This window comes from Sipha flava, unplaced genomic scaffold (genome assembly GCF_003268045.1).
Source record: "Sipha flava isolate LNK unplaced genomic scaffold, YSA_version1 200_pilon_pilon, whole genome shotgun sequence".
NCBI classification, from domain to species: Eukaryota; Metazoa; Arthropoda; class Insecta; order Hemiptera; family Aphididae; genus Sipha; species Sipha flava.
Genome location: NW_020272785.1, coordinates 253,515 through 270,937, shown reverse-complemented (window position 1 = coordinate 270,937; position 17,423 = coordinate 253,515). Strand labels below are relative to the sequence as shown.

General features: G+C 32.0%; 1 protein-coding gene across 1 annotated transcript; it reads left to right on the top strand.

The window, feature by feature from the left end:
* Nucleotides 1-1,754: 1,754 nt before the first annotated feature.
* LOC112682222 (plexin-A4-like) lies at nt 1,755-11,627 on the top strand. The gene is made up of 3 exons (XM_025552737.1): nt 1,755-1,819; nt 9,340-11,384; nt 11,514-11,627. The coding sequence occupies exons 1-3, from the start codon at nt 1,796-1,798 to the stop codon at nt 11,578-11,580; spliced, it is 2,136 nt and encodes a 711-aa protein (XP_025408522.1). The 5' UTR covers nt 1,755-1,795; the 3' UTR covers nt 11,581-11,627.
* The last annotated feature ends 5,796 nt before the right edge of the window (nt 11,628-17,423 follow it).

Here is a 17,423-nt window from a genome sequence, read left to right as displayed (position 1 = left end):
ACGATTGTTAATTAATTTTATTTGTCGTTCCATAATAAATAAGTATTCATATTAAAAAAAAAAAAAAAAAAAACAAAAAAAAACAATAATATAGTCATAATATGATGTGTACATCTTGATTTTGCATGTAAAAATAATATTAGTTAGGGGTCCTAATTTACTCACTGCACCGGAACCCCTCCCCTGTGTAGCTACGCCACTGAACACAAGTAGTGTACTAGTTGGGTCCCAGATTTGTATAGGTTTGTATAAGTACTACACTAGTTGAGTCCCGGATTTTTAAAGGTACTACACTAGTTGGGTCCTGAATTATTTTAGGTATTGCACTAGTTCTTGAATATTTTTTGGTAAGTACTCTTTTCCATTAAAATATAAATAATTAGAATTGTGTTGATAAAAATACTAAAAATGTTAAAATCATTATATAATATAAATAAAAATTAATGGAAAATAAATTAAAAAACTAAAAAAAACTACAAAAAGCATTTATAACCATACCTGTGGTCTAAATAGATCATAGACAGTCCTAAGTCTGTTAAAATGGGAAGGAAAATGTTAGTATAATATAGTACTTATCAACAAATATTCAGGAACTAGTGTAGTACTTAAAAGAATCCGGGACCTAACTAGTGTAATACCCAAAATAATTTGAAACCCAACCAGTGTAGTAATTTTAAATTTGGGACCCAATTCAGATGTAACCCGTATAACCACAGATCATACAAAACAGACTGTATAATTTTATTATATAAAATTATTGTTTAATATAATCTCTGGTTATAGTGAAAAGACAGAAATTATTTAACTAGAAAAATAAAAATAAACCCGTTTTGAAAATTTTAACAATTTCTTAGTATATTAATCTTTAAACTATTAGTTACATAAGTAGCTAATCATTGAACTTTTAACTAACTATAATATTATATTTAAAAAAATAGCAAATGACATAATCCATTGTAGACGATTTTCTATAAAGAGAGTTCTGAGGGTTTCACTCCAACACCCCTTCCCAGGCCTCCTATCATGCCATGCCACTGATTGGTTTGATGTGATAATACACATTATACATAAGAGTATTTTTTTTTTTTTTATCAGAATCATTATGTTTCAAGAGTCTACAGCCATTATTATTACCTAGTACTAAGCGATACTTAGTAAAAAAAACTCGGGAATACAATACCATATATGCAAAAATTTAAGTCTAATTTATAGTCTAATTTGGAATTTATTGCTTTTACGTGAATATAATTTCCAAGCAAATTAAGTACTACTCTTTTTTGATATTTAATTATTTGAAAACACACTGTTCAAAAACGTACTATGAAATAGAAATTTTAAATCTAATCATCAGGTAAAATTAATACATTTTATCAAATTATTTACTTAAAATTATATTCATAATAATTATTAAAATAATTGATATATATTTTAGAATATACTATGTCGATATAAATTACTAGGTGCTAAATAATTTGTTTTGTAAAAAGGTGTAAAACAATTTTAGATTAATAAATAAAAGCAATTTTTACTGACAATAAGGAAATGGAATTTTAAGTAATTTAAAAAATAGTCAAATAATAATACAACACAAAATATAAATTTGAAGATATATTATAATTAAAAAATTCAACATATTTAATATACTCAATTAATTACTTAATATTAAAAACATATTTTTTTTTATTATATTATTGTTTGTTTTTAAAGGACTCTATTCGCAATTTTTAAACAATACACAATGAATAATAATCGACTAAGAAGAAATGATAAAATATGGAATTGTAATTATATTATTATGCTTTTAGCAATAACTACAATGGTACGTATAATTTTTAGTCACAGATATTAAGATTATGTAACATATGCTTATGTAGAATAATTGAAATTTTCGGGTTATATATTATAAGGTTTAGACCATTTGAGATTATACCTTAATTTAGCAGTTCCCAAATTGTGAGGTGCACTTCTCTTGTGAGGCGCAAGGTAAATATTTATATTGTACTACTATATATTCATTTTTATATTGACAATATTTTGCTTATATTCAAATAATCAAAAATATTGTTCTATTTAATCATGAGAGGCGCGATTAATTTTTTTTTGTTTTGGGATGTCTGACCCAAAAAAATATTGGAACCGCTGCCTTATTAGGTATATGATCTAAGATATAGGCAATTAATCCGGCTAGTCTTACAACTATTATGTATCATAGATGAGTAAATTTAACACGTATTATATATGGGCGTTTGTAAATTGCGCCCGTATTAAGTAGGTAGTAAAAATACTATAGTAAATTGCGCCCATAGTATCATCTACTATCTAAGTGACCTTGATTTCATCATTACCTGGTATTTTTAGAGCCAGAAAATGTTTGCAATTATTTTAACTATGAATTAATGCCTATGATGCCTGAAGATAATCGACTAAGACAATTTTCTTGCTATGTTTAGAACACGTATATTTTATTCGCTGACTTTCCTTCGAGTATTTGAACATCAGCTTCCGCTACATTAACTCAGACAACTAAAGGACAACTCGGCTTGTGAATCTTTCCTGTACTCACTATATTTTTTATTATTAACATTTTTAACCTAACAAAAAATATTAAAAAAACTATAATTATTACCATAATATTTAAAAGAAAAAAAAATGTATTTTCCTATTTTTATTAATTAATTTATTCATCTCAAGTAAACTAAAAAAACATTTTTGGAGGACAGTGATAGTCGCCTTCTCGTGATGTCCTCTGGGTAATGCAAAATGACTATCATAAAATAATATTTTTTTGGGCGCAATTTACTATTCAGAATTGTGTACCTGAAAAATACAGAGCGCAATTTACTATACAAAACTTTATACCTGAAAAATACCTGGTGCAATTTACAATTGTTTCCCTTCGTTAGGCGCAATTTACGTTTGCTTATATATATATATATATATAGTAGCTGACCCGATAAATATTGTTATGTTATATAAATTATTTCTAGAGAATATTTTGCTAGAAAAAAATAACTAATTTAATATAGGTGTGTAAGAATGTGGTGTATAAGTGAAAGAGGTATGGAGTGCTGTAAACGGTGACGGATTATAAAAATGAAAAAATATCAAATATTTAATTTTTTAATAATTTATTGTTTATTGATCCTTTAAAATTATTTATATATATCACTAATTATGACAATAATAGTAAAAAACAATATCAATCCCTTAATTCAACAGAGTGTACAATATTTTTTGTTATCCCATCTTTCGCCAACAAACTGAATGGTTCGAGAGCACGCCACGTATAATTGTCCGTGTGAAAAATATGATGTGCTCAAATCCAAGCTATAGACAGACATCGTTTGGCTTTGAGACTTATTAATAGTTAATGCAAATGCCAATTTAATTGGAAATTGAAGGCGTTTAAATTGTATTGGCACATCTGTGGGTATAATAGGGATTCACGGTAATAGTATATTTTCACCTCGGAATTTGCCATTTAAAATGATGGCATAACATTTTCTTCGATAACATTTTTCATTAATTTTTTAATGACTAATCGCGTGCCGTTGCACAACCGTAGTGGGTTCAAATTACGAAGCAAAATAATCGGAAATCCAACCTTCAGTTGTAAATTATGCGGTGGCATACCTAGTTAATTCAATGAGTTTAAAAACTCTGTTAGATAATTTACAGCTTCAGTAGCATCGCAAACTGTATCAATAGATTTGTATGACACCAAATCTCCTGGTAACAAATGTTGTATCTTCAGATTCAATTCGTTGACGTCCATATTTTTTACTGCTAAAATTGCTCTTTTTACCAGCCACTCATGATTTATGTATTGTCCGTATACATCGAGAAATATCTGGTCAATGAGAGCATCTTGCAAATCAATGATTGTGCAGAAATTGGTCGGTAATTGTATGCATCCCGTTTCATATGTAGTAACTTTCCTATCACCGATATTCTAACAATTGTTTTGAGAATCTTCTGCAAGCAGCTTTTTTTAATTGAATCGTAGGTATCGTAATCCTTTGCTCTCTATCTTTACATACATGTCGACCATGAATTGTCGACAAAGCTCACGACATCGTAGAATAACGTTATCCTGATCGCATCTAATCATCAACCGATATCAGTGGCGTATTTGAGGGGGTGGTGATGGGGGCAATCGCCCCCCCCCCCCGAATATTTTTAGACCAGGAAAATTTTATATAACTAATGGGTATTTGAGTATTTCATTACAAAACAAAAATTCCGAAAAATTGTGTTGATGTTTGTCAAGATGCTTTGTCATCAATAGAAAATTGTAATAATATCATTTATCCAACTGTGCATAAATTACTTAGTATAATTGCTTGTTTGCCTATTAGTGTAGCATCCGCAGAACGCAGCTTTTCTACGCTTAGAAGGTTTGGTCCATGTGTTTATTATTAGAATAACAAAATGGCAAGCTTTTATAAAATATTTTAACTATAATATATATAATTATTTTATATGAAAAATGATTATGTTTAAGTCGATTCAAAGAAAATAAATCTTTGACTTAAAAATTTAATTTAACGAAATCGAGTATATTTTATAAATATATTTAGTGTATATTTATATTGCTTGAAATTAAAGACTTGTTATTTTTCTTAAATTACATTAAAAACAAATTTATAATTCTTCTCTTTGCTTACTTTTGTTGCTTTTTTTTGTTAGATTGAAAACATGGTTAAGATCCAAAATGGGGCAAGAACGCTTGACTGGTTTGGCTTTGCTAAACATACATCATACTATAACTATATCAATAGATGATGTTATAAATAGATTTGATAATAAAAAAAATAAAAATATAGATTTTGTTTTATAAATATGTTGCTTTTTTTATCATATTTGTTTAACTTATTACTTTATAGGTTATACAGGTGCAATATAAAATTCATTATGTCTTGGTAAGTTTGTGTGAGTAGTTGGGTAAACTCATATTAAATTCCCCCCCCCCGACATGAACTCTCAAATACGCCATTGATCGATATGCATAATAATCCTTGGAACTAACATTCTTGTTTGTTTTGGCACTTGTTGCGGGATCTTGTTGTTTAATATTTATGCAATACCCTTCATTTAATACCAAAAATACAATTAATAGCTTTTAAATAGTTTTTAATAGTTTTTTAATAGTATCATTTAGTAATTCATTTTCAATTGCGCAGTTATTTACCTAGTCAAAAATTATTAATTTAAACTACGATTAATTAAACAATAGCACTTTGGAGTATAAAAATAGATAAAAACCTATTCGCAGACCTACCAAATATACATATAAAATTTCATTCAAATCAGTTAAGCCGTTTTGGAGGAGTATGGTCACAAATGCTGTGATACGAGATTTGTACATATATATGTTACGGTAAATGATATTTTATATCGGAAATTAACGTTATTTACCTAAGAATGTGGGAATTATTGTTATTTTCTAGTGAACAACGTTAATAACCCTATGATTTGGGAAATGTTGATTTTATTTTAAAATAATGGCCAACGAGCAATGATAAAGTGATCGCTAAACTAATTGTGATACTAATTGGGAAAGTCAATAAAACTTTATAGGCCACAGATAAGGTGGACACTGGTCCTATACAGTATACAATTACTATACATATTATAACATCGGTGGGGCCGCACAATGGGAGGAATTGCATTTCTAGCTAGCCAAAAATTTAGCACCTATCAAACGAAGTTCGACACTCACAAATAAATATTTTTTTATTGATTTAATATGCACAAACATTTTCTTACTTTAATTTTAATAACTTACTTCAATACTTATCTCGATATAGATAACTGTTTAGAAAATACAGTTGAGGCAAGTAAACATTGAAATTAAGAAGTTGGATAATATTACAAACAAAATAATGTTATTTTTTAACAATAAACATTTATGTAAGAAATTTAAAAAAAATGCATTATTTTCAAATATTTAATTTATCTTATACTTAATCGGATAACAAAACAATTCAGAATAACTACTACTTATTTCACTGTTACAAGTTTCTATTTCTTTCTGTTCTAAGCTTTCGATATCAAGTAAATTAATGGCTTCTGGAGATAATTTAGTTTTTGATTTGTTAAGTTGTGTTCTTAAACTTGTAATTAATAGATCAGATGACACTAATAAGAAATTAAAAAAATATGTGTTTGTATAAATACGTTATGATTTTCGAAAATGATGTACTTTGAATCGATTATAGTTTTTATTACTTGCCTCTTGGGAATCTTCCTTTGACTTTCCCTTGCCTCTAAAGTGGAATTATTTCGCTTATAATAATATTTTCAGGTTATCATCTATCTTTAACTAACTGAACTCTATCATACGAAGGATATATATCAGCCTCATGTTTTTTAGCACCTAATCTAATTTTGTGATACGAATTTTTAGTCATGCGAGTATTAATGATAAATGCTACATCCTTATCATCTGTGTAAGAACTATATTTATTTTTTGTTTCATTTTTATAAAATTTTCTAATGTTTATCACACGTTGAGGAGAATAATCGGTTGCGTGAGAAACAAGATCGAATGCAGCACGTTTTTCTTCAACATACAATGTCAATTTTACTGTACAGATTCATTTATATGATGAAATTATTTCTCTCAAGTTTTTTTATTTGTCTGCGCTTAGAAAATATATCTAAAAAAGATTAACGTGGCCTACCAGAACTTGTAAAAGGTTCATACGATTCTTTACATTTCTTCAATAAAAAAATTTTAAATTCTAAATCCAACCACATCATTTTTTTTAAAAAAAATTTAGTCAAAAAGTGATTTGAGTCTAACTATTTTTTATTTAACTTACTACTAAATTCTTCAACTTTTTTTAATACATTAATCAAATTTCTCATTGCCTTCTAAACTCCCACTTTTCTCCCAGCCTATGAGTTTTGTAAGTAATCATTGCGTTTCGTGATTCATAAGTACTTGATGCAAAAACATTATTTTTCAAAACTTCGAAAAAACAGCGATATTTTACGTCGCTTTTTTCATCCAGAAAAATATATTTATTTCAATAAGGGGCAAATTGGGGCAACTTATAAATGTCATATTTCAAAATGTATATATATAAGCTTAAACTAAATAAAAATTCACACCTCTAAGAGCCTCTAAAAAAAATGTCTACAAAATGAAAATTAAATAAATTTGAATTTCTTTAAATTCATGATATATATATATATGAATTTTTATTACGACATTTTAATTAATAAATAGTACTGAGAACAAATGTAACTTAATTATTTCTATTGGTTAATTTATTTTTGATTTAGCAAAAAACAATTAGATTTTTACTTATGAAATAACGACAATGGACAAACTAAAATGAAAATTGCGTGAATAACAAGCGATTACTATATGATACGCTAAATTCAATAATCTTTCAGTACTTTACCTACTCCTATCAGTTCATTAACAATTATTACATAATTTGATATATTTACCATCGTCATGTCATATCAGTGGTAACAAATATTCCTGGTTGTAATCGTTAATCACCATACCTAAATTTTCTATTTTTGGCCAGCTAGAAATGCAATTCCTCCCACTGTGGGCCGTGGAGGTTAAATTTGAAAATATCATACCTAACGAAAGCTTATACAGATTATTACTTTAGTACAGTGCTTCTTAACAGGGGCGATATCGCCCCCCGGTGAGTGGTGAAGGAGTACTGAGGGGCGGCGAGTTCGTTTAGGGTAATTGGGGGACGGTGAGCTCGTTTTGGGCGATTAGGGAGCGGTGAACTTTTTTCCGTTCAAAATAACGTACCAAGATTTATCTGTAATTGTTTTCTGTTTATTGATTTTTAAAATAAATTTGTGATTATGAAATATTAACTACATATATCAGAGGCAGTACGTTATTATCTAATAACAAAAAAAAGAAATCGACTAGATATCGTCAAAAGAGGAGGCTTCATCTCACAAATTTTGAACAAAACGTAAAAAAAAATTGGCTTTGAATCACCAAGCATTTCACTGATCAATACATTTCAAAACATTAAAATTATCCTTTTAAATTATATTTAAATATAAATTTTACATTTTACTTTTACTATCTTTACATTTATATCTATATTATTTATTATTAAATTATAAACATTTTATGTATACTATTTATATTTTTATATTAATGAAGTGAAAGGGGGGGGGGCGTTGAAAAAAAAATTTGTTTCTTAGGGGGGCGGCAGTTTGAAAAAGGTTGAGAAGCACTGCTTTAGTATGTGTTCAACTGTCGTCGTATTTACCACTTATTTAAAATGGCTATCAATATACAGACTGTTCGCACAACTTTCAACGAAAAAATGAAAAATATTCTTACGAACAAACGAGACAACAACTCATTTTTGTCTACTAAAGATTACAATGATGTTATTGAACAAGTTAAAAAATCAAAAGCGTGTTTAAAAACTGTCGGTGAAGCTAAAACAATGAAGGACTATCGTGTAGTACGTAAGATAATTTAAAAATAAATGGAAAAGAACGCCTTGTTAGACCAGTTTACGAAAAATATGTTGTATTACTTTAAAATTGACGAATTGTTTGATATTCTTCACGAAACACATTCTGCCATCGGCCATGGAGGACGAAATGATGGCAAAACTGAAAAATAAATATTTCAATATAACAAACGAAACAGTTATGGTTTATTTAAAATTATAATAATGCATTTTTTCTATTTTTAAATATAGGTATCTAGGTACATCATTTTTCAAATTTTAGTAGGTATTTTTTGAGATTCACGTGCATATCTGGTATATAAGAACAACTTACTTGTGTATTTGGTCATTAACGTGATTATCTGGTTTATAACGATAATTACCTGTGTATTTGGTAAATAACGTTAATAACCGGCGAATAACGTTAATTTCCATTTAACATCATTTACCGTAACATATAGATATACGAGTTATAGAATTATATAGATAGTTTTCTGTTTTGTATTTTTGTTTATGCTTACTTTTTTAAATATTAATTTTAAAAGTAAAATATAATAAGTAAATAAACCATTTCGTTGATAATTTGTTAAAATAATGAAACTAAGTTTAGTATTACGGCGATTTATTTAGAGTACCTAATAGAAAATTGTTTGTACTCGTTAAGTTTCAAACATTTGGTACATTTGTTATAGAAAAAGTCTGTCAGAGTAATAAACCATTACTTATAAAATGGTATCATGAGACGCAGAAACAATACATTTCTGAAAGACAAAAAATGATCATTTACTACCTATGTTTTAACGATAAAATATATATATATTGGTAATTGAACGACTTGTAAATTACTTTTGTGGTCAACTATGATTTTAATACCAAGCAGGTATGCACGCGGTATGTGACGAGGTCGCAGGCCACCGTAGACTCGGATAAAACAACTGCGACGGTTTGCTCGGAACACAAGACGTGCGCGAGGTGTACGAACGAGACTTCGGGGTGCTGCAGTTGGTCAATCGAACAACAGACGTGCGTGAGCACAAAACAAGTGCGGCCGAAATCGCTAATAGTACACAATGAGACGTATTGCCCGCGGTTCGCGGTGGTGGAAAAGTCGGTGATTGTGGGCACGTCGTTCAAGTACACCGTGCGGATATCGAATGATGATCGGAACGGTTCGGTGGCCGCGTTCCTGCGTACCACCGAGATCACGTGTTGTTTGGAAACCTGCGACTTCGACGGGTTCGTGGTGGCCGACGAGATCGTGTGCGCGGAGGTGCACACGCCGTTATCGTACTTCTCAAATCGTACCCGAGCGCTAGTGATGTACGTGTACGTAACGTTTAACGGGGTGAAGTTGAATTTCGACGAGGAAACCGAGTACTACTACACGATTTACGATCGCAAGTGTGCAACCGCGGACCGAGACGAGGGTTGCGCGACGTGTTTGTGGAACGATCGAGACGGCGGAATCGAGTACGCGCACTATTTGAAATGGTGTCCGGTCAACAATCGGTGCACCGGTTCGTACCAACTGTACGACAAGCGGGAGGTGCGGAACCATGAGAAATGCCGGACCACCGCGGACGAGGTTCGCGTCGAATGCGCCGAATTGGGGATCCGGTCGTTTTGGCCGTTGTACGCGCCGAGGATGGGTGGTACGGTGTTGAGCATAGTGGTGCGCAACCACCGGATGTTGGCTGAGGGCAAAACAGTCGGCGTGACCGTAGCGGGACGCGAGTGCGCGAACCCGGTGGCAGCGGTTGATAACGAGACGATCGCGTGCACGGTCGTCAGGTCAGAGTCAAAGCTGCAACAGCTTGTCGGCCCGGTTCGGGTGACGTACGTCTCGTCGACCGCTAGGTTTACGTTCACGTCCGCCGAATCGATGGTCTTCGTCGACCCCGTGATGACGGCCGTACATCCGGTTTGCGGGTCACCCGGTGGTGGAACCCTGTTGACCGTGACTGGCCGATTCCTGGATGCGGGCGCCGACGTTCACGTTTCCGTAGTTGTGGGCGACGGGGAACACGAGAACGCGATTGCGTGCGAGACGGTGACGCGCGGTAGCAACGCCATCACGTGCCGGACGGGTGCCATCCGTTTGCCCGTCGCGCGCGGCAGGGTGCGCGTGGAATTCGACGGTAGCCTGCGCGAGTACGCGGGCCCGGAGGCGGCGGTGGCGTTCACGTACGTGACCAACGACCCCGCGGTCGACGCCGGACAAGCGATCGAAGGCATCGTATCGGGCGGCACCGCGGTTCCGATGCACGGTCGCCATTTGACTTGCTTGGAGCGGGCGACGTTATACGTGATCGACCGGCACGGCGACAGGCGGTACGCCGCAGGCCGGTGCCGCGTGCTGAACGACTCGCTGATGGTGTGTCGGGCGCCCAGGCTTGACAGCGTGCTGTACACCGGGGAAACGTCGACGGACCTCCGCTACGGGGTGATGGCGCGGGATTTCGGGAGTCGCGCGTTCGACTTGCTGCACCACGGCCCAGTTGCGGTCGATTTCGTCTTGCATGCCGACCCCGTGTACACGGGTTTCGAGACGGACGATACGTTCGGCACACTCATCATCTACGGCGACTCCGGGCGTGGATATCGCGTCGAAGACGTGAACGTGACGTTCCGAAACTCATCGGGTACCGTTTGCACCGTCACCGAGGTCGTGCCCGGCCGCATCATATGCGCGCTGACGTTGCCGACAGCCGACTTTGGAGACGTGCACGGTATCGTGGTCACTGTTGGCGACCGGTTCGTGACCGACGTGGCGAATAAGTTCATTCTTCGCCACTCCGTTACCGATTCGTTGAAAACGCTCACCGCCTCCTGCGGTTTTTTCATAGCCGTTTTGGTGGTAGCAACACTTTTGATCACGAGTGCCGTATTATTTCGCTCGAAGACGAAAAAGCAGTACACACTCAAGTAATACGACGCAAATCCTTACATCCCAACCGCGTTTTATCTTTTTTTGTATATTACATTTTTATTTTATGTTTGAAACCTGTAAATAAATAAACCTACAGTTTATGATGATGAAATATTTTATTATAGTTTGCTGTCTTATGCTATCACGCGATATATGCGTAAACCTGAAAATCCAACAATCATGCGACGGTGACATCAAAATATTGACGAATGCTCGGCATTATTATTGACGTCAGTGGCGGATCCACGGGAGGGGTTTTGGGTTAAACCCCCCCCTCCAACATCACGAAAAATATATATTAAAAATCAATAATTTTATGAATGAAGAAAAAGATTTTTTTTTTAAAGTATAAGGCAAAGTATATACATTTTTTTTTTATTCGTACAAGAAGTAAGTTGTCTTAGATTTAAATAAATGTATTATACTGCTGACTATTATTTTAATTAAATTATTTCATACACTTAAATAAAATTAAAAGTTTTAAATTAAATTTTTCTTGTTTTTTTGAAAAATTTTTCAAAAACCTCATCAACTGATACACTAATATCTTTATGAATATTCATAGAAGCTAGACCATTGAGCCTTTCTTGACCTGTTGTATTTCGCAGATAGGTTTTGATTCTTTTTAAACATGAGAAACTTCGTTCAGGCGTAGCTATTGAAACGGGCAAGATTACCATTATACGTAAAATTTTGAAAACATTGCCAAAAGACGAATGTGCACTACTGCATTAAAAAGTAAAAACCCTTGATCAGTCACTGACAGCAATATTATAAATAATATCCCAAGTGCCAATGAAAACAATTTTCAAACCCCCCCCCCCCCCCCATAAAAAAATCCTGGATCCGCCTCTGATTGACGTGTATTAGTTATATAAAAATAAATGACATATTTTCCGACTGAAGAATTCTGAGGTGGATCAAGGAGGGAAGAGGCTGTAGCTCCAGGTCGCAAGTTGAAAGGAACCAAAATGTGTTTTTATTATTGTTGGCTAACAAATATAATTTCTGTTTTATCAATCATTTCTGACTGTACTATAGTATACTATATGGTACATAAATATACTATATTTATTTAATTAATATTTATTACAAATTACTGAATCTGAAAAAAAAAATTATATTGTTGTGAGTGGAAAAGCCTCACCAAATGTAATAGGCGCTCTTAATATTATGACCATAATCCAGCCCTGTTGGTTGGTAACATTTTACTACCCAATAAAATTGCAAGACAACTGTAAACTGATATATCATAAAATAATAATTGACATTATAATTGAAATTCAATGCCAGTTATAATGTGTATAGTTTTAACACTAATGTTAAATTTAACCTATAAATATTTCGTTTCGCGACTGAAACTCGAATGCAGCATTCACATTTATAAGGCGATGGTGACGGCTATGTCTGTCGCCCAGTGTACGAAATGGTGAACATAGGTCCAAAACGTGTAATTTCTCGTGTCAAATATTGAAGGATTGGTGGGTACCCCTAGCACCAATATTTGTTATAGAACATCATTTTTTTGATACAATAAATTTTTATTAGACATAATAAACTAGGTTACTTACCAGTTGTCCAGTTATTACTTATTTGTAGAAATGAAGACGTTCTAATATTGATGAATTAATAATGATAATTGATGATCTCAAATTATGACATTAAAGGTATTGTATATATACTATAGACAGTAGGTACCAAGTAGTGCAGTGTTTCCCAAACTTCTTATCTTTACCGCCCAGTTTCAAATAAAAAATTCGACAGACGCCCCATTAAAAAAAATATTGTTACAAAAGTATTCAATGAAAAATGAAATTTATTATTAATAAATATATATATATATATAATGTATAGGTACAAATGAATAAAAATATCTTAATGAGATGGATAAGGTTGGTGTTTTGCTAGAAGTTCGTTGATATTAGTTTTGATTTTTGTAAACAGCATTCTTAAGTACCCACGATTAGTTGTTTGTAACGTTTGTTTTTTTTTAGTTAGTAGATTGGTTACTGCACTAAATCCACGTTCAACCAAGTAGAATGATGGAAATGCGATCAAAAATGTTTGTACAGCAGCCCACAATCCAGGATAAAGTATAGGTACCTATCTGCTTTTGTAGCCACAATACTTGGTAACCTTTCTTGAACTTCAATTTTAACTCCTCGTTTGTAGTTATTTCTATAAATTTTTCTTATTTTGCAGAATCTATGGTTTCTATATTTGAAAATGGATCTAAAACCCATTTGGGGTAACATTTGGGTATGCCCATTTTAAGAATACCACCCTCTTTTTGTAATGAAATGTCACCCAATTAAGTTTGTAACTTCCATTGCCCTCCTGGATAATTCTAGCGCCCCCAAGGGGGCGATATCGCCCACTTTGAGAAACACTGAAATAGTGCTAAGCACCATATCCGGATTATGATACAAATATTAAATTGAAAATTTACTGTATATAAATAACACTAATATAAACATTTGGTGAAAATTTCAAGTATTTAATCTTGTTATTTTCATGGGTTATTCTATTATCGCGTGTATTGTTATTGTTCAGAAGTGCTATAAATAAATGTTGTGTTGCGTTCTATGTGTTATCTGATATCAATTATACTTTTATTAATATTTAATAACAGGCATGAGGTAATGTTATTTATTTTCAGTACTCACTGTTCTGTAGTCTGTACTCGATAGTCGATAGTTACTAATTACTACTTACAAGTTATGGCTCAGTAATTTGTTATTACGTTAGTACAGCCAAATGGTTAATATTTCTTTCTCATAATGCTAAATTATAATTTATTCTAAAGATAGACTGTTGTAATAAATATTAAATGTATTATGTATAACAATATTATGTGCTCGCCTGGATTTCTTCAGTTCTTTAAACAGTGGTGCACACTCAAAAATGAATAGGGGTAGCATATTGAATGGAAAAATAACACCCACCCACTAAATCACTTTCAAGATTTAATAATAAAGTATTGAATATTAATAAAATAAAATACAGGTTCTCGTTAGCTATTAGTTTTTATTGATTATTGTAAGTCTTAATAATTATGCACACTTGGAGTAAACATCAAACTTAAATTAATATAATAAAGCCTTTTGCAATAAGCTACTATTATTTGAAAATGTATTAATTATAGTATCTGTGTCAATTTTAATATCATTTTCACATGATAGTAACATTAAATTTTTTAACCGACTTTCACACATGGTACTACGAAGTTTGTTTTTAATAATTGTCAATTTAGAAAAGGTTCTTTCGGGTTTCTTTAGTTTTTATTACACGTAGCACGTTTAAACCGTTTTACCAATAGAATAACGAACGGTTGTACAGGCTTGCCTATTTTAATGTCCCTGAATAATTATTATTATAGTTTATGTAGGTATAGGTATAATTGAATTGATAACCTCATATAAGTCATGAGACTTCGGCTACCCAAACCACCCACCTCTAAAAATGTAGAGGCCATGGCTTCTCAAAAACCTCTTCAACACGTCACTGTACGTAGTAGATTTATTATGATGTAGTCATGTAGATGTAGATATTTTGGGGCCAGGAGGACCACCCACCAACCCAATTTTTCAGGGGTAGCAGCTGCTACCCTTGAACCCTCCAGTGTGCGCCACTGTCTTTAAATATACTAAGATTTATGTAGAACTCGGGTGTATTTGCTTTTAGGCGTCTTATAACATTGAGTCGATTGTCAATAGATCTGAGATCGTAATTCGTATTATTTAGGTTGATAATAATGAACAAATAGCTGATTATCTCAAAAACAATGAAGCTGGATCCGAAATTCAGATTAAATAATTGTAATCCGTAATCCGGATTGGTCAAAATAATGCTCAGAATTAGTACCAAGTTCCATAGTATATTGACTTCACTTTATATTACGACGAATATTATCTGTGAATCATAATAACCAGGATATCATTAAAAAGTACTCAAATCCGCATTATGATATGACCAAAAACACCTTAAAATATGCCTTAAAAATATAAATTAAAAGAAAAGAAAAGTATATCAACATTTAATTAAATTTATTATCTTTTACTGACAGTTTATTTTATTTTTTTTATAATTTAGTCTTATGAATTAATAGATTTATAAAAAAACTAAAATGGACTTTTGTTAATAATTTAAAAAATTGTGATAAAAAAACAAAAATGTGGACATTTTTCTTATTATACATAAGTTAATATTATTTTTCAGTCAATATAAATAATATTTATGATAAATTCTAAATAATGCATTATATAATTATGTTTATTGGCCAATAATAGTACAAAAACTTCGAAAATAATACTAAATACCTAAAATATTTTAAACAGAGCGGATAGAGCCGTCGGGACACCAGGATTTTCCCGGTGGGCCGCTGCTTATATTGACCAAAATGGACCAATGAAAAATATTATTACTAATACTACTATACATCAGGCCCTATTATTTGTACAATTTCGGACTGCACATTTAATTTTACTGCTTTAAATGAAAATTTAGTCTCGCTACTGTCTTAGAAAAAGGAATATATTACATACATAATATATATATATATAATGTCATTAAGTCCCATTAAGAGTCAAATCAAGAGTCAAACCAAGTAAATCCCATTAAGACAAGGGTCACATTTGGTTAAAACTTAAAATAAAGAATGACTTCCTAAGGAGGTTCAACATTTATTATTTAACTCAATTTTGTTGAATAGTTGCATCGTATACTAATCATATTTTATATATTGAGATTTATTTTGTATCGTATCAGTTTGAACGCAAGATTTCTCTCAGTGAGATGAACCCAGATTAATAAAAGTATATGATCTATCGAAAGGAAATGTTTTTCAATCGAATTGACAAAAATTCGAATAGTTAAATTAATAAATGTAAAAATATTGTATTATATTTAAGTGTATTCTATGTTTACCTAATTGTTTGTTTTTACACAAGTCTTAAAACTCATTTTATGGTTTAGAAGCAAATTACGTTATGTTACCTATGCCCTTCCTCATAATTACGCTACTGCTAATATTAATGATCTGATGTATACAACTTACAAAAATTATTATTTTAAGCATGTAAATATTCCTTTAAATAAATTATAGTTAAAACATGTTTTAAATTCGGTTCCACGACAAAATATCCCCGACCAAATATCTCTAAACCAAAATATCCTCGACAAAATATAATATATTAACTGTTGCAATTAGAAGTAACAATCGCACTTTATCTAATCTAGTATTATTCATTATTTTGATAATGGTATTATAGTGTTTTATTATATATCATTACCTAAAGTCCGTGTCGTGAACGTTTAACAGTCTTAAATCAAATTATTTAACTAATACTTTATATTTAATTAAAAAATGCTAGAATTTATTAAAAGCCAAAAAGGCAATAATTTACTAATATTTGAAGGATATTTATTCAGTATACATCGAAGAGTGAAGAAAAAATAATTTGGCGTTGCACTGATTATAAAAAAAAAAATTGTTTGACAAGATGTTACACAACCACAGACGACGAATCAGGTTTGTTGATTTATGATTACATTTTAGGACGCGAATATAATAATAAAATATAAGATTTTTAAGTAATATAAAATTGATGACAATTGTAAAACGAATACTGCTCATACAATTATTCTCAATAGGCCTGGATATAATATTATATTGTCATATACGTATTGTCACAATTATTATTATTTTTGTAGGGGAATTCCTTGATAAGAGGAGATCATGAACACGCTCCAGATGCAACCGGATTAGAATCAAAGAAGGTAATAGAACGAATAAAAAAAGCTAGTGATTCTAATCAGACAACAAGAAATATTATAAGTGAGGCATTTCTTAGTCACCTTTGCCAATTGGAGCTAGGTTACCTTCAACTGTTGTGCTTAGTCGAACAATTCAATGTTCTCGAAATCGAAATAATGTACCTCCGTTCAACCCTGTGACTGTTGATTCTTTAGTAATACCTAGAGAATACACATTAACCTTAAGTAATTTACCTTTTTTGCTATATAACAGTAAAAAT

Coding starts and splice junctions, on each gene's coding strand:
- LOC112682222 (XM_025552737.1), top strand. CDS start 1,796: ATGCTTTTAGCAATAACTACAATG. Junction 1,820..9,339: donor TTTTAGCAATAACTACAATG/GTACGTATAATT, acceptor AATACCAAGCAG/GTATGCACGCGGTATGTGAC. Junction 11,385..11,513: donor AAAAAGCAGTACACACTCAA/GTAATACGACGC, acceptor ATTTTATTATAG/TTTGCTGTCTTATGCTATCA.